This window comes from Colobus angolensis, unplaced genomic scaffold (assembly GCF_000951035.1).
Source record: "Colobus angolensis palliatus isolate OR3802 unplaced genomic scaffold, Cang.pa_1.0 Scaffold511, whole genome shotgun sequence".
In the NCBI taxonomy this organism is placed as follows: Eukaryota; Metazoa; Chordata; class Mammalia; order Primates; family Cercopithecidae; genus Colobus; species Colobus angolensis.
This window is the reverse complement of record NW_012118611.1, coordinates 454,643-472,034: the sequence shown is the minus strand read 5'-3', so window position 1 is coordinate 472,034 and position 17,392 is coordinate 454,643. Positions and strand designations below refer to the sequence as shown.

At 60.5% G+C, this 17,392-nt stretch overlaps 2 protein-coding genes across 16 annotated transcripts in view; both read left to right on the top strand.

Moving 5' to 3' along the window:
• The first annotated feature begins 518 nt into the window (after positions 1–518).
• Positions 519–9,813, top strand: GUK1 (guanylate kinase 1). 15 transcript variants are annotated; one of them, XM_011960497.1, is made up of 9 exons: positions 786–921; positions 1,685–1,847; positions 6,030–6,143; positions 6,473–6,514; positions 7,284–7,380; positions 7,845–7,983; positions 8,054–8,138; positions 8,795–8,880; positions 9,089–9,376. In XM_011960497.1, the coding sequence occupies exons 3-9, from the start codon at positions 6,032–6,034 to the stop codon at positions 9,119–9,121; spliced, it is 594 nt and encodes a 197-aa protein (XP_011815887.1). In that variant the 5' UTR covers positions 786–921; positions 1,685–1,847; positions 6,030–6,031; the 3' UTR covers positions 9,122–9,376. The 15 variants fall into 15 exon arrangements, 14 of the variants coding, with proteins under 14 accessions (XP_011815888.1, XP_011815887.1, XP_011815885.1 ...); XR_001003839.1 differs by lacking the exon at positions 1,685–1,847 and adding an exon at positions 9,784–9,813 and having other exon boundaries at positions 787–921; positions 9,089–9,308; XM_011960498.1 differs by lacking the exons at positions 786–921; positions 1,685–1,847 and adding an exon at positions 519–717.
• Positions 9,814–10,250: 437 nt separating this feature from the next.
• Positions 10,251–17,392, top strand: part of GJC2 (gap junction protein, gamma 2, 47kDa) — a 9,124-nt gene continuing 1,982 nt past the window's right edge. The window contains exons 1-2 of the mRNA XM_011960529.1: positions 10,251–10,424; positions 17,044–17,392. Of these exons, the coding sequence (XP_011815919.1) occupies positions 17,063–17,392 (330 nt within the window). The 5' untranslated portion in view covers positions 10,251–10,424; positions 17,044–17,062. The remainder of the gene's footprint in view (positions 10,425–17,043) is intronic.

The window sequence follows — 17,392 nt, the reverse complement described above, 5'->3', positions numbered from 1 at the left end:
GCGCCACTGAACTCCAGCCTGGGTGACAAAAGCGAAACTCCGTTTCAAAAAAGAAAAAAAAGAAAAAAATAGGGTCTCGATCTGTCACACAGACTGGAGTGCAGTGACACGAACACCGCTCACTGCAGCCTCGACTTCCCAGGCCCAAGCGACCGTCCCACGTCAGCCTCCCGAGTAGCAAGGACTACAGGCACAAAAAAACTTTTTAAATTTTTTGTACAGAAGGGGTTTCCCTATGATCCCCAGGCTGGTCTCCAACTCCTGGCCTCACGCGATCCTCCCGCCTCGGCCTCCCAAAGAGCTGGGATCACAGAGGTGAGCCACGCGCACGGCCACATTTCCCAATTAATGGTTTTTGAAAAGTGGCCGGCTTGGAACGGGTTGGCAGAGTAGTTGGTTAGGCCCCTACAGTGTCGATGGAGGACGAAAACGGCGCTGTGACATAAGGGGGAGGAGACGGGCTGGCGCAGCGCTGTGACGTAGCAGAAGAAAGCCCAGCCTGCGCTGCACTGAGGTACTGCTCAGAGGGACAGGGCGGGACAAGTACACCGTGGGCGGGGCCAGCGAGTCGTGGCTTTAGTTCGCTCTGTGTGGAGGCGGGCCGGCGCGGCGCTGTGACGTAAGCGGGAGGAGGTGGGCTGAGAGGGCGGTGTGGTGAACGCCCCTGCGGTGGCGACAGGCTGGCGCAAGTGGAGGCGGGGCCAGCGCGGCACTGAGGTAAGTACTTCCCTAACAGGCGGGGAGGAACGAGTCAGACATGGGCGGGGCAGGAGCATCATGACGTCAGTCTCTCGCGCGGGCAGAGGTGGGCCGGTGCGGGGCTGTGACGTAGGTTCAGTGGGCGGAGGAGGTGGCCCCAGATGCTGCGGCGCCCGCTGGCCGGGCTGGCTGCGGCCACCCTGGGCCGGGCCCCAGCGGACGGTGAGTACGACGAGCACAGTCGCGAGGGTGACTCGCGGCCAAGGCGGCAGCGCCCCTGCGCTTTGCGGTCCCCCAGTCCACGCCGCCTCCGAATCTGCTCCTAGCCGGGACACCCTGTGACGAGTTCAACTGTGGACCCTGAGAACTGGGGAGCTCTGGAGGGCGGAGGGGCGGGCATGTGGGGGAGCCCCTGTCCCGGAGGGCAGGGCGCTCCTCAGGAGCTGAGCGGGCCGGCAGTTCTCGCAGTGTCGAGCTGCTCCTCTGGCGCGTAGGAGCGCTCGGTGTCTTCCCGACAGCTGGGCACGCCGCCAAAGAGAGCAGCCGGGGGTCCCTATCGCTGGCCCGGCGCGGTGTGCGCTCTGGTTCCCACCTTACCCTGCAAACCCGGGGGTCCTGGGCGGATGGAGCCGGCTATTCTGGGGCTCCCAGGATTCTGCCTGCCCCGCGGCACGGCGCAGAGATGGGGACTTGGGGAAACTGCATACCTTCCTCCCGACGCATGAGTGTGGCATTTGGGGTTCGGATTCTCCCAAGGACAGAGTCCGGGTTAGGGTTCTTGAAGCTGCCCAGCTCTCATTCTTGAGCGTCGCCTTAGAAGTATGCCCCAGTAAGGACTGATGTGGGAAGCAGGTGCCTTACAGTTGATTTTGACCCTGCATGTGGTGGGCCTCGGTTTCGCCTCTGCTTGAAAGAGGCCAGTCCCGGTACCCCGGGCTGGGTCCTGCTCTGCTGTCCCTGGGCTCATGGCCCCTTCCTGTCTCAGGCTTGCTCTGCCCTTTGCCTGGGGTTGCTGTCGAGGACCCTGTGCAAGACTCGGCCTGTTTTTCTTTCTCCCTGATGGACAGACCCAAACATAGCCTCGCAGCATCGTGAAGGGCTGGGGTTTTCGCGTCTGTGGCTCTGGAAGGGCGCGGTTTCCCCAGGAGGTAAAGGAATGCTCCTGTCCCCCTGGGGGAAAGAAAGTGAAAACGAAAGCGCCCTGGCTGCTCCTGGTGTGGTCCCATTTAAAACGAGGTTGCTGAAGGCTAGGACGCGTGCTACCCGGATGTGTGCCCAGAGACCCTGCAGCCAAGAGCAGCCGCCTGGACCACCAACCTCCCCTTCATCCAGCCGGCCCAGCCCAGAGCCCAGGCCCACGTCTGGTGGATTGTGTCTTATGAGAGGCCAGGCAGGGGCTAACTTCTCTTGGTTCTCAGAAGGTCGAGCCCCCTATTAGCATCTCCTGAAACAGTGGGCAGAGGGCAAGGTGGTGACTCTGTTCAGTCCTTAGGATGGCTGGAAGCCAGAAGGAGGAGATTAAGCCGCCAGAGCAGGAAGTGCATTTCCAGGAAAGCGGCTGCTGGGGCAGCATGGGAGCCCAGTCCAGGGAGCGTTCTGGCAGAGACCATTCTGGAACGTGGATCTGTGCTGGCGGCTCCCAGGAGACCTTCCATCTCGGAGCTCCTGTGGAGACCACGTGCCTGGCAGGTTCTTACAGTTGTGGGTTGTGTGGCTTCTTGCCAGGCAGCTGACTGGGGTTTGCGACTGTGGGTTGGTGAGAGTGGAGAACACAGAATGTTGTTTGCTGGAATGCTTCTCTCTGCCCACAGGAAGACACCTTTGGCACGTGTATTCTGGTCAGGGCAAAGTCACGTTCTGTGATTTCCACCCCAAGATTGTAGGAGCCATGAGGCCTGGGCCACAATTTTCTCCCTTGGTTGTGCTCCATGGAAGGTGGCTTTGGTGTCCGCTCTGCCGTTGGTCTCTCCCCAGGCAGGCAGGCATCCTGTGCCCCTACCTTGTCTCCAATGGTGGTGTGGCTGTGCTTCTGCAAGGCCCACATCCACTCACTGTCTGCCCTTTGCACTCTCTGGCTGGCCAGGACCCCGTAGTCTGCTCATTGTGCCCTCACGCTTGGGCAGAGCCGAACTCGGGACCCGGGAAGAGCAGAGTGTTGGCCCGCCCAGAGTTCTTGGCAATTGGTGTATCATGTGTGCCTCGTGCCCTGTGCTGGGTGAGAGTGGGCACAACTGTGCAGACAATGCCCTTGGCAAGGCCAGAGCCTGGAATCCTGCCTGGCAGCAGCTGGGCAAACTGGTGTCTTCTGCCTGTGGGCCCAGCCTCACCTCAGTAGCTTAGCGCTCCCTCAGGAGGGAGGAGGGGAGGCCTGGAAGCCTGGGCTTGGTGGGGTAAGAGTGGTGCAGGGGCAACACCTGTGGAGGAAGCAGGCAGGGTTGGGTCCCACCAGCGTCTGCTGTCTGCTCTGTGCTGGGTTGCATCTGTTGGTGTCTGATAGTTGTCAGGGCTCTGTGGTGAAGAGACACACCTGCTGCTCACTGCTTGCGAGGAAAGGGGGAGATCCCCAACCCAGGAGCCAGAGATGGGACTCCAGCTCCCCCATTCCCAGGAGTTGGAAGTGAAGCATGAGCTCCCCAATTGAGTCGGGGATGGGGTGTGGTGTCGAGGAGGGGATGGAGACCAGTGTCTTGTGGTGGTTTGGTGGGATCCTCAGAAGGCATGGCTCTCCCCCTTCTGAGGACACACAAACTCCCAGAGTTTCTGGCCATTGATGTGCCACGTGTGCCTTGTGCCCCGTGCTGGGCAAGTGTAGGCACAGCTGTGCAGACGACACCTTTGGCGAGGCTGGAGCCTGGACCCCTGCCTGGCAGCAGCTGGGCAAACTGGTATCTTCTGCCTGTGGGTCCAACCTCACCTTGGTAGCTTAGTGCTCCCTCAGGAGGAAGGAGGGGAGGCCTGGTCAGTGGAGGTCACCGCTGTGTTTCCTTCCGTGTGGATTTGTAGTCACGTAGCATCTAGGTTCAGACCCGAAAAGCTTAGAGCCAGGGGCTAGGGGAAACAGGGCAGGACCAGCCTCGGGGTAGCCCTGTCAGACCCACCAGTGCCATGCTGGCTGTGGGTTGGCAGGGCGGAGTGACCTTAAGAAGGGCCAGCTCTGGAGCAACAGGGCAGAAGCTCACATGGGGTCCAGCCCACAGGACCGTCTGAGTAGTGCTCCCATATCGGGTCCTTTGAAGTGCATGATCTAGCTTCACTTTTTCTCCTTCGTATTGGAAAAGTCACCATAAGATCGTCAAGTCTTAATTTCTGTTATCTTGATGCTTCAAGTAGGTGTGTAGCTATTGCTGGGTGTGTCCTGAGAACTGCACCCCTTCCACCCTGGCGAGAAGCAGGGGCTCCAGAAATTCATGCAAGCGGCAAGGCTCATTGATTGTGGGAGACTCTGGGGGGCTTCTAGCTAGTGCATTATGGGAACCAGGCTGTGGGGGTTGAAGGGCTCACTGACTGGGAGAAGCTGAATGGATGAATAACCCTGGCCACTGTGGTGCATGCTGATGGTTGGCTGGCACATAGAGGAGGTGGCAGGGCTGGAGAGGCCTGAGCTAAGCGCAGGAGCAAGTTCTGTGGGTGGGAGAGCCAGGAGGGCATGGAGGGCATGCTGAGATGAAAACGACATGTGCTTGTGACAAAAAGCCCAGAAGAGGCAGTAAGGAGGGAGGAGTCTATCCCTTACGGAGAGTACGTGGACTTCTGGGTGGGTGCCCTGCAGTTCCCTTCCTCCTGAGTCTTTTTAACTGGGGGTCTGGTGTGTTTGTGATCAGTGACATGTATGCCTGTGCCTGTGTGGGTACACATGTGTGGTGTGTGTGCATTTGTGTGCGTGTGTGTGCTGTGTGTGCATGCATGTGTGTGTGTTTGTGGTAGGTTTGTGCACACATCCTGCATACCTTTGTGCCTGGGAGTGGCATGTGTGTGGTGGGTGTCCTTGTGCATGATGGAGTTGCAGCCATGGTGCATTTGTGAGATTACCTCGGTGGCCTAAATTGGGGATTAGGAGGGCATCCTCAGGTCCTTCCCACTGTCTGCTCATCTGCCCACAGGCGGCTGTGCCCCAAACAGGAGGAGGCCATCCACGCCTCACCTGAGTTGTGTCCAAGGTTTGCGCGTTGCCAGGGGTCTGTCCACTTCCCTCTGCCCTGGTCCCTGAACACAGCTGCAGTGCATGGCCCCACTCCTCAGCTCTGCTCTCCACCCCAACTTGAAGATGCTGCCCTGGCCCTGTGTGCAGCTCACGTGGGCTGGGAGGTCAGGGCAGGTGCAGGTCTTGGGACAGGAGCTGGAGCCGTCTTTTCCTTCCTGCACAACCGCAGAGCAGGTGGACAGGGCTGCTTCCCTGCAAGGGCCGAAGGCCAGGACCCCTGGGGATTTATTCCTGGCTTAGAAGGGCGGGGCCAGAAGCAGGCGTGGTGGGGATTAGGGACTCAGCACCCTCAGCTCTCAGTCCAGCAGATAGACCCGCCCCAGGCTGGCCACAGAGGCCGCATCCCAGCAAACAGGTAGGCGCTGTTCCTGGGGAGGATTCCCACCAAGCAAAGGCCAGCTCCTGGGCCCTCACCTGCCACAAGTATCCAAGCTAGGATCCTGTTTGCCTTCCCCTTGGGGGCTGGGAGGGAGACCTCCAACCCCCTCCTGGCATTACCAGCATCACAGATAGGAGTCCCAAGTCCGACGAGAAGTTCCTGGAATGGGCATAGATTCAGCAGATCTTGACAAGGCCATATCTGCAGGGCATGGTGCCAGAGGACAGAGGCGGGACAGGGACATTTCCATTCCAGACCTAGCAGCCCAGCACTCAGCATCATGCATGGGAGCAAATGGCTGGGCTCCTGGGTGGGGTGGGGGTCTCAGGGCAGGCTCCCAGAGGGCTTGGAGGTGACTCCACCAGGTGGGGACGGTAGCTCCCGGGTAGGGTGTGATCATAGTAGACAGTATCGCTTGCCAGGGACCCCTGGGGAGGCTGACAGGATCAGTGGGTTCAATGGTGGTGGATTTCAGTGGGGGGCTCCCCAGCTGAGAACCCAGTAAAGCTGGCCTTCCATTCATCTCTCGTGTGCCCAGATCCTGGTCTGAGGGCCACTCTGTGTATGCTGGGCCTTCCAACGTGACAGAGCTCAGGGGGAAGAACACCCAGGCTCTCAGGAGACTCTCAGGCCAATGTCTCCATCCCTGGGTCAGCCCTTTCCTGCCATGAATTCAGGAAGGCAGAGGCAGCTTAGCAGGTGGGGGCCAGAGGCCACACTGCTATCCACAGCCTCTCCCCTCACCCCCAGGCATGTCGGGCCCCAGGCCTGTGGTGCTGAGCGGGCCTTCGGGAGCTGGGAAGAGCACCCTGCTGAAGAGGCTGCTCCAGGAGCACAGCGGCATCTTTGGCTTCAGCGTATCCCGTGAGTCCAGGGCTCTTGCGGGGGGATGTGTAGACCTCAAGGCTGCTGAGTAGTCCCACTTCCTACCACACAGAACCTGAGGTTATTGCACTCCTGCTGTCCCGTGTGCCTGTGTCTCCCTTCCCTGGGTCTGTCGAGTACTGATAACTGGACCGCAGTGTCTCTTTCTGGGAGAACCCTCACCTTGTAGACTCCTGCGCCTTTCCAGCCGTGTGCTCCACTGGCTGCCTGCATCCTGGGGCTCAAGTGCTGTCGGGACTGCAAGGGGAACGCTGGGTGGGGCAGTGCGCTCTGAGCAGTCCCTGATGGGTGACAGATCTCTCTGCTAGATACCACAAGGAACCCGAGGCCTGGCGAGGAGAACGGCAAAGGTGAGTGGGGTGGGGCCCTGTGACTGGAGCACCCCCAGTGTGAGCAGGACTACTGGGCCCTACAGCTGTGTTGGCTGTGCTGCCCATCTCCTGCCCCCGTTGATCCCTCATCTGTGAGATGGGTCCTTGCCTCCAAGAGCCAGTGAGCTAAATCAGGGTGTCAGTGTCACAGCGCGGTGTTGCCTTCCTTGGGTACAGTGTGAGAGGCCAGCCAAGGCCTAGGGCTGTCTTCCTCCTACCCTGGAGGTGGCCACAGTGCTGCTGTCCCCAGCCCTGTCCTGGGCTTATCAGCACTTTTGAGCTGTCTTCTGGGGTCCTGGTAAAAAGGGCTACTCTGCCTGCCTGGTTCAAGACAAGGGACCCCCTTCCCAATAGCACCCCCGCCCCTTAACGTGCAACCCAGTGGTCTCCAGTCACCCCACCACATCATCCCCTCTGTAACCTGATGGTCACCAGTTCCCCCACCACCTTCCCCTAGCACCTGTTTATCTCCAGTCCCCACTCCCCCCACCACCAACTCCCAACTCCCCCCCTGGAACCCAGCAGTCTCGTATCTCCATCAGTGAGGACAGTGTGAGAAATGGTGTCTGGCTCAAGCACTTGGCAGCACTTGAGGAGTCCTCAGACGTCTCCTGCCTGGCAAGGATCTGACCGAAGCAGTCGTGGGCGCGGGAGGGGCCTGCAGGCATGCCTGGGTTGGGGGCAGCTGGCCCTGGAACCCCTGGTGCAGGTCCAGTCTGCCCTCTGGACTGCCCCTCCTCTTCCCCAGATTACTACTTTGTAACCAGGGAGGTGATGCAGCGTGACATAGCAGCCGGTGACTTCATTGAGCATGCCGAGTTCTCAGGGAACCTGTATGGCACGAGGTGGGCCACGCGTGGGTGCGGGTGGGCTCCCGGGGTTGCTGTGGGCAGCAGGGGTTCAGGTAGTGCCTTCTGCCTGCCCGCCATCCACACCACCCGCCCCATGGTTATGAATGTGGCCAGGTTGTGGCCCAGGGCCAGGCTCCCAGGTCTGTGGCCCTGTGGTGGCTCTTTCACAAGACTGCTGGGCCTGGGCCTGCCACCATGCGTTGTCCTGGCAGGGTGAAGGGTGCACAGGACACCTCGTGCTTACTACAGGCACCTTGGAGAGTGGGTGGCCTGTGTTCCCTGTAGGTGGGGCAGGGTGTGGGGGTAGCAGGTTTGAGGTGCTGTGGGGTGCTGGGTTCACGCCAGGCCTAGGCTTAGCTGTGGGAGAATGCTGGGCCTGGGAGGACCTGGGTGTCCCTAAAGCTCCTGTAGGCCTCGGAGAGCCCTGGCACCCCTGCTGACCTGGCACCTGCCTCCAGCAAGGCGGCGGTGCAGGCTGTTCAGGCCATGAACCGCATCTGCGTGCTGGACGTGGACCTGCAGGGTGTGCGGAACATCAAGGCCACCGATCTGCGGCCCATCTACATCTCTGTGCAGCCGCCCTCACTGCATGTGCTGGTGTGTGCTGGGCAGGGTTGGGGGCTGGGGGTCAGGGCATGCCAGGCTCTGACTGCCACCCCCTTTTTAGGAGCAGCGGCTGCGGCAGCGCAACACTGAAACGGAGGAGAGCCTGGCGAAGCGGCTGGCTGCTGCCCGGGCCGACATGGAGAGCAGTGAGTGTGCCGTGAGACCACCAGGGCATGCCAGGAGGGGAGTTGGGGTTCTGAGACCTTTGGCACCAGGGACCCTGTGGGTCCCCAGACCTCCAGACACCTGGAGTCCCTGTGAGGGTCCTCAGATCTCCCAACTACCTCCCAACACCTAGAGTCCCCGTGAGTGTCCTGAGAACTCACCCCAGTCACCAAGGGTCTCAGATTTCATTCTGTTACCTAGAGTCTCCATGAGGGCCCCCAGACCCCCCATCACCCAGGGTCCCATGAGATGTCCTCAACCTTCTAGCCCCGGGGGTGTCATGTACATCCTCTTACAGCTGTCGCTTCTCCTCTGGGTCTGACTGCAGCCCACAGGAAGAGGGCATTTAATGTTCTGCTGTGTGTATAGAGGACAGTGCAACCCCTAACCAGAGTCCTGATGGGTGCTGGTGTCCAGACCCAAGGTCTGGGGCTCCAGAGAGAGCAGGAGGGGTACCTGAAGACCGAGTCCCAGGGGAGCGCCCTTCCCTACCCTGCACAGGCCCAGCTGGGCTGGAAAGCTGTCCCACAGCCACAGCGAGGACAGCCGCAGGCCAGTGGGCTGTTCTAGGGCTCGTGTGGGACTTGGGGTGGGGCTGCATGGGCTCCTGTGCCCTGACCCCAGGCCCCACCCACAGGCAAGGAGCCCGGCCTTTTTGATGTGGTCATCATCAACGACAGTCTGGAGCAGGCCTACGCAGAGCTGAAGGAGGTGCTCTCTGAGGTGGGCCCATCCTTGTGCCTACCCGGGCAAGGCCCAAGGGGAGGCCTTGGGGCCAGGCCTTTGTTGTCCAAGAGGCCACTGAGGTCAGATGGGACAGTCCTACCCAAGCACTGGCGTGAGACACCAAGGTCCACTGTGGAAGGAGAGCAGGAAGCCCAGCCCTTCCTGGATACCAGCCCTCCCAACTCTCTTTCTTCCTCACTGGCAGGAAATCAAGAAAGCTCAAAGGACCAGCGCCTGAGGCTTGCTGTCTATTCTTGGCATCCCAGGCCCATACAGGACCAGGGCAGCAGCACTGAGCCGCCCCCTTGGCAGGTGATAACGGCAGATCTGCGCCCTTGTCCAGCACATGGAGTGGAGGGGATGCTGCCCCTGTGGTTGGAACATCCTGGGGTGACCCCTGACCCAGCCCCACCGGGCTGTCCCCTGTCCCTATCTCTCATGTTGGACCCGGGGTTGACATCCTAATAAAATAACTGTTGGATTAGAAAGTCCATAAATGAGTGGAACGTGGCCCCAAGGTTGGTGGGGCCCCATCCTGATCGGGCCCCGAGCTCCAGCAGCCCACCCTAACCACCAGCCCCAAGGAGGACCCCCAGGTGGCCTCTGCCTAGGCATCTGCTGCCTGTCGGCTCCTGGCTGCCACCCCAAGGCAGCATCATGCTTGACTGGCAGCCAGGGAAGGTGGCAGGGCTGGTCCCAACCCACCTGGTGGGCCAGCAAGTGGAGAGCAGGCAGCGGCTGCACCGGGCAGCCTGAGGCTGCAGGGGTGGGCCCTGAGGGCTGCCTCTTGGTGCCCAAGCTCCTGTGGGTCTGGCATGGGCCAGAGCTTCCAGGAGAGGCCCCTGAGCTCTGGCAGCTGGAGGTTCTAGACCTCAAGGCATGGGGGATTCCTTGAGGGAGATGCCCCTCCCCTCGCGGCCCCAGGGACTGTGTGTTGTGTGTGGGGAGCCTCTGGTCAGGCCACCTCCCTCCTTCCCCTGTGCTCCCCCAGCCTGCCTGTCTAAGGCGGCACAGGGCGGTGCTACCGGCCACCCCTAGGGTCAGCCCCAGCCCTGTTCTGGTCCTAGGTGAGGTGCTTCTGGGATGGGGTGCAGACAGATGGGTGGGAGAGAGGGAGGCAGGCAGGGCGCCCCGCTGGAAATGGGGGCGGGGAGCAGAGTCCCCACCCAGAGCCCAGACTGGGGCCTCCAGAGGATATAGGCCAGAGCCACCCAGGAGGCTGGGCAGGGGAGGGGAGGGCCCGGGCAGCCCCCAGAGGCTTGCTGCAGGACAGGTGGACTGAGCTTCGGAGGCTGGGGCTGGCCTCTGACCTGCTTGGGCCTGGAAAGCCCGGCCCGCTGCCCTGCCCCCCAGGACAATCAGGGATTCAGACCCTGAGGCTGAGGGGGGAACAATGGGGCCCTTGAGGGCCCCTCCTCCAGCCCCCATTGTGCTTGGTGGCGAGAGGTGGCCCTGGCTCGGCCACACACCCTCGGGGAGGACCAGCATCTAAGCAGGTGGAAGGGGTCTGAGGGAGACTGGAATTTTCTGGCCTGGAGAAGGTAGGGTGCTGGGGTCCATGTATGTACCTCATGGGGCTGGGGGCTGTTGCCCCAGGAGACAGCCTCACCCTGTGCTCCTGACCTTGAGTCCCCGAAGGAGGGAGGGCTTCCTGAGGATCAGCCCCAGGAGGGTGCACTCCTTGCGCCTGCCACCCTCTCCTGGGTTCCGCTGCTCCATGCAGATGGTGGGGTGGCCCCCGACTCCGTGTCTGTGTCCTTCAGGCCCAGTTGCCTTCACCGCAGGGTGGGCACCAACTTGCGGGGTCTGCTCTGGGACAGCTGGCAAGTGGGAGGGGGGTGCCTTCAGTACCTCCCCCAGCATCTGGGGCCCCTCAGGCAGTGGTAGGGCTGGCCTCTGAAACACCAGCCAGCTGCATTGCGTCCAGGCCCACTCTCCTACCCTCAGCGGCCACCTGGACATGAGGGGGCTGGCCTGCCCCTTGCACAGACAGACCTGGGGCCCTGCTCAGTCTCCTTCATAGAAGACCACAAGCCAGTAAGCTTGCACTGGGGCCCAGCCTAGGCCTGAAGTGCAGCAGACCCTGTGGTCAAGGAGCCATCCCCAGTGCTCGTCAGTGCCGTGATTAACTGGGTGGAGGCCCCCCCTGGGGTACTGGAGCAGGCCCTCAGTGCAAGGAAGGGGCAGCGTGGCTGAGGAGTGGGAGGCCCGCACCCCGCTGGGAGGGTGGAGCACCCCAGGGCTGCTGCACAGGGAGGCCACAGCCCAGGTGTGGGGGCCCCCATCCCGGAGCTGGATGGCAGTGAGCCCAGGATTCCTGGCTGCTGGGCATTCAGGAGGGAAGAGACGGGTTCGTGGACCCTGAGGGAGCAGGTGGAGAGCAGGGACAGGCTTAGGAGGCTGGGGTAAGCATCACTCCCTCACTCCCACTATGCATACCCCCAGGGCTCCGTTTCTGGAGGCTGTGTGGTCAGCTCCAGACCTGCAACAGCCCTGGAGGCTGGCCGGGGGGAGCTGTCCAAACTGCAGTGATGACACACTCCCAGCCTGACCCAGGCCTAACTTGACCCCTTGGTCCACCTCCAGGGGAGGAACAGCCCCTCACTTCTGGGCCTGACAGCTCTGTACCTGCTTGGGACCCCGAGGGAGGGGACTTGAGAATGGGCTGCAGGAGGGCCCACACATTGACAGTGCCAACAACCCCAGGGGGAAGAGGGCTCCATGGGGGAGGAGGCACCAGCCTGGATGTTGCCTTGCCAGCTGCACCTGTGCACAGCCCTGGCAGGGGCTGGGGACCCCACAGACTCATACCCCCACACCATGTTCCTCAGTGTCCCCACTCCCCTGGCATTCCTGAGCACCATACCCGTGCTTTTGGGCTCCTGGGGATCTGGTCAGTTTAGGAGATGTGGCAGGCCATGTGAGGGGAGCCATGATGTGGGCAGGCACTTGGGGTCTTGGTGGGGGCACCTTGCATTCCTGGGCCTGGGGGGAACTCCCTGAAGGAGGCACGTGGTGAGGCTGAGTCTGAATAGGCAGGGTTCATGGCTGTGTGTGAGAGTGTGAGTGTGTGAGCCCAGCTCTATGTTGAGCTCAGGCAGCAGTGTGCATGTGGGAGTGTGCACTGCTTGTGTGTGGAGGGTTGGAGGGAGGAGCGTCCACTGTGTGTACATGTGAAGGATGCATGAGGATGGCTGGTGCCCACACCCACTGGGCCTACAAGCTGCACAGGCAGGACAGCGAGGCCGGCCACGGAGCTGCTGGGGCAGAGTGGGTGTGGAGGGAGGGTTCCAGGCCTGGGACTTGGGTCCTGGGTGGCCAAGCTCTGCACCTCCCTCTGGACCAGGGCATCCAGAGGAGCATGACTGAGGGTGCACTTGGGGCTGACCATCCCAGGGCCTGGGCTGTCCAGGACAGGCAGCTGGGGGCTCAGGCAGGGACATGGAGGACAGGTACGGGAGCTGCCACCACAGAGCTGAGCTCTGGGCATCAGGGTAGGGGGCTACCATCAAAAAAAAAAAGATAGGGTCTTGCTCTGTCACCTAGTCTTGAGTGCAGTGGTGTGCTCTCGGGTCACTGCCATCTTCCCCTCCTGGGTTCAAGCGACTCTCCCACCTAAACTTCCTGAGTAGCTGGAACTACAAGTGCACCACCATGCCTGGCTAATTTTTGTATTAAGACCACATTTCTGGGCCGGGCGCGGTGGCTCAAGCCTGTAATCCCAGCACTTTGGGAGGCCGAGACGGGCGGATCACGAGGTCAGGAGATCGAGACCATCCTGGCTAATATGGTGAAACCCCATCTCTACTAAAAAATACAAAAAGCTAGCCGGGCGAGGTGGCGGGTGCCTGTAGTCCCAGCTACTGGGGAAGCTGAGGCAGGAGAATGGCATAAACCCGGGAGGCGGAGCTTGCAGTGAGCTGAGATCCGGCCACTGCACTCCAGCCTGGGCGACAGAGTGAGACTCCATCTCAAAAAAAAAAAAAAAAAAAGACCACATTTCTTAAAAAAATAAAATAAAAATTTCCAGCATGGTGGCATGTGCCTGTAGTCCCAGCTACTCAGGAGGCCAAGGTGGGAGAACTGCTTGAGCTCAGTAAGATTTACAGAAATGGCCGGGCATGGTGTCTCACGCCTGTAATCCCAGCGCTTTGGGAGGCCGAGGCAGGCGGATCACGAGGTCAGGAGATCGAGACCATCCTGGCTAACACGGTGAAACCCTGTCTCTACTAAAAAACTTCAAAAATTAGCTGGGCACGGTGGTGGGCGCCTGTAGTCCCAGCTACTCGGGAGGCTAAGGCAGGAGAATGGCGTGAACCTGGGAGGCGGAGCTTGCAGTGAGCTGAGATTGTGCCACAGCACTCCAGCCTGGGAGACAGAGTGAGACTCCATCTCAAAAAAAAAAAAAAAAAAAAAAAGGTTTACAGAAATGTTGTGAGGATAGTGCAGACTTCTTATAGACCCCACACCCAGTTTCCCCGTTGCTGACGTCTTGCATTAGCGTGACATGCTCCTCATAATGAATGGACCAATATCCATGAGCTGGGATTAACTGAGGTCCTTGCTGTATGCAGATGTCCTTGCCTCTCCCCTCCGGCTCCTTTTCTGCCCCACCATGGATCCCACATGGCATCAGTCACCGTGTCTCCCTGGGCTCCTCTTGGTTGCGGCAGCCTCCTGGGTCTCCTTGTATGGGATGTCCTCACTGTCTGGATGAACACTGGCCAGATGTTCTGTAGGATGCCCCTTGGGTGGGATCCCTTTTAGCCTCATGTTTCCTTATGAGTCCTCAGGGGGATGGATTTTGAGAGGAAGACCATGGAGTTGATGTAACCTTCCCATGAGATGCTGTGAAGCATCCACACCATCCACGACGCTTGTGATGGCACCTTGGCTGCCTGGCCAGGGTTGGTGTAGGATGCGTGCTGCAGAGGCGTTCTCCCCCTCTCCCTCCCACACCCTCTGAAGCCAGGTTACTAGGTGCAGCCCACAGGTGGGGCTGGGGGTCACACTCCCCTCCAGTACAGGGTGTCCACATGGCTGCTTTGGATTGACTGTGCACAGGGGAGCTGTCTCCTGTCCCGCATTTGGTTATACATTCAGTCAGGTACCTTGGCTTCTAATCTATGTCAGTCTGTAATCTGTAACACAAGACTACTTGATTTCTTTTACTGCTTAGAGGGATCCAGTCTCAGGCACTGGGCGCTGTACATGCAGGTGCTGCTTGCACGGACTTCCTCTCTGACACTCCAGGCTCCCCTGTACTTTCGCAGCCCCAGCCCTAGGGTCTGCCAGTTCCCCCACTAGGGGTTCCTGATTCCTGTGATTGGGAGTAGAGGTAGGAACCAAGGCCTGGGCCCCAGGTAGGTTCTTGCTCCTAGGGTGTTTTTGCATTGAGGCCTTTGCAGGCGCCAGAGCAAAGGTGTGTGTCTGAACCCAGGTGCATTCACACATCTATATTTTCTATAAAACCGCCGTCTCTGTGAGACACCTTGCAGTCTCCAGCTGTGATCACATGGAATAGTCACCAGCAGTGTGGAAGGCCGTGACACAGCGACAGCCTCAGAGAAGGGCTGAACCCGTGTGTGCGCGCCTGTGCATGTGTGTGTGGCGGGGCCAGGCAGCAAAGGCTCCTGGTGGGAGTGGGCTCCAGCCAGTGTGGGAGCCATGGGCAGAGCACACGAGGGGATATCTGGAGCCAGGTGTGGAGTGGGGGCAGGGGACCTGGCACTGGGGCAGGCGAGGCCACGGCATTTGCTCTGGTTAGGAGTCACGGGCGGGGCAGGAGGCCTGCTGGGTAGGTGTCCTAATGCTCCCCAGGCTTGCAGGCAAGGAGTGAAATGCCTGAGGCCCTGCAGGCGGAGCCGGGTGGGGGGGCCAGGCTCAGGATTGGCTGGGGTGGAGAAGCTGCTCTGCAGTGCAGAGTGGCATTTAGGTGTGGCCCTCTGGCACTGGCTGTGCCTGCTGGGCATCTGAGTGCCCATGTTGGGGATAGAAGCAGGCCCAGGAGAGAATTACGGGCTGGAGGTATGGATCTGGGAGTCCCCATAGGCGTGGCCCTCAGACCAGGACCTGGGTTCTTCCAGGCCATTCCCAGGACCACTATGTGGGTGCAAGTGACACAGCACCCCAGAGCGAAGCGCCAGCTCTCAGACACCAGGGCACATCAGCCCAGGGCCGAGCCACGGTGGTCACCAGAGCTGAGCTGGTGGCGCCATTTCCTCAGCTGAATCAAGGAAGCCACTTGGCAGTCAGCCACAATGAGTGCTCACACCATGGGCAATGGCAGGCGCCATTACTGCAGGCTGCCCCCAGAGAGCTATTTGTTCAATATTGCCCCCACACAGCTGGGCAGGCCAGCCCTGGCACCGAAGGCCTCCTGCCCCATCTCTCCTTTGAGCCTGCTCTGTCTCAGGTTCCTGTCGGGCTGGAATCAGTGAGCCTCAGCCTGCTGTGATGGGTCAGGCGGGGAGGGAGGGGTTGCCCTGCCTACCAGAGCCAGGGGGATAGGGGAGGTGGCCCCAGGGCTGGAGTGTGCCAGCCTGTGCATATGTGTGTGCCTGATCACATGTGTGTGTGAGTGCACGGGTCTGTTTGCATGTGTGTGCATATATGTGTATGTGGTTGTGCATACATGTCTGCATGTGTGCATATGCACAAGTGTGTATGTGCCACCGTGTTTTCATGCATGTGTGTCTGCATGTGAGTGCAAATAGGCATGTCTGTGGATGTACACTGGTGATAGTTTGCACATACACATCTGTGTTTGTATTAACCCTGTTTGCATGTGTATCTGACTGTGCATGTGTATGTGTATGCATGTGTGTGTGCATGTGTATCTGCATATGCATTGTGCGTGTTCATGCATGTGCACATGTGTGTGCATGTGTACATGTGTCTGTGGATATGTATCTGAGTGTGTGTGCCCATGTGAACGTGTGTGGCTCTGAGGGGTACTGCACAGATGTGAGGAAGCAGGGCCACTTCCCCAGGAACCCTGACTGCCCCCTCTTCCTGCCCCGGGTGGGGACGCCTCAGCTGCATAAAGAGGCTGGGAGCCTCACCAGCGACTGCTGCTGGTCCCACACCTGCCGCCGCTGCCTCCCAGGCCAGGTACAGGGAGAGGGCCAGAGGCAGAGGAAGCTAAGGGGTCTCCTGCCCCAGCGACCCAGGAGCAGGTACTGGTCCCGGGGAAACCGCCAGGAGAGGGTGGGCAGGGGAGCTGTAGGAACTCTCCCTCCTTGGAGCACAGTCCCTGCTGCACAGCCCTCTCCTGGGGGCACTTGCCCACCTTGGGCTTGGCTGACCTGCGGCATAGCTGTCTCTGAGGGTCGCAGGTGCTGAGTGTGGGCTTGCATCACTGGGTATATAACCTCGCTGGACACCGTCCCTCCTGGATGGACGCCTGGCTTCATTCTGACCCCAGCTGGGGACGGTCTGGGTTGAGATCATGGAGAACCAGGAACCTAGATTGGGCGGGCCCTGGAACCCTGCGCACCTGAAAAGGGCAGCGGGACCAGCCAGGGGCTGGAGGGAGGATGAAGGATTTTGCGGAGGCGGAGGGACCCTGACGACCCCTGTCCAGGGTGTGGAGGGAAGCTGAGCAGGGCCTCTGGGGGCCGAGGGGCTATGGGAATTGTGGACTGGTGGCACTTTGGGGTCTGGGATCTGATGGTGGGGCAGGCACGGGAGGCTGTGAAGGACTGAAGGCTGATAGGGCTGCAGGGTGGGAGCCAATGGGGTCACAGGGTCTTGGGGTCTAGGGAGCTGGAGGGGCCAGGAAGGATTGAGTAGGTAGGCAGGCTGGGGACCCTCTGCCTGTGGGACCCTCTCCAACAACCTGTATGCGGCTGGGGCTGGGCTGATGGCCATGGGTGCAGCGGACACTGAGACCACCAGTCCCCACACTTGAGTGGTGCTTGCCTCAGTGTCCCCATCTGCCTCCTGAAGGCAGTTCACCCAGCTGGGGCCCTGCATCTGCACAAGCAGGGGTGGATCAGGTGGGGGCTTCCACTTCTGTTTAAGGTGGCAAGCTCCACGTCATCGGCTGTGTAAGCAGAGGGGCCAGCCGCAAGGCAAGCCTGGAGCCCCAGCTCTGAGCTCTGAGCGCCATGGGCCCCTAAGTGCAGGCCCCTGGCTGACCCCCACTCCGCCCCACAGGACCCGCCCGCCTGCCCCTATGACCAACATGAGCTGGAGCTTCTTGACGCGGCTGCTGGAGGAGATCCACAACCACTCCACCTTCGTGGGTAAGGTGTGGCTCACGGTGCTGGTGGTCTTCCGCATAGTGCTGACGGCTGTGGGCGGCGAAGCCATCTACTCGGACGAGCAGGCCAAGTTCACCTGCAACACGCGGCAGCCAGGCTGCGACAACGTCTGCTACGACGCCTTCGCGCCCCTGTCGCACGTGCGCTTCTGGGTCTTTCAGATCGTGGTCATCTCCACGCCCTCGGTCATGTACCTGGGCTACGCCGTGCATCGCCTGGCCCGTGCGTCTGAGCAGGAGCGG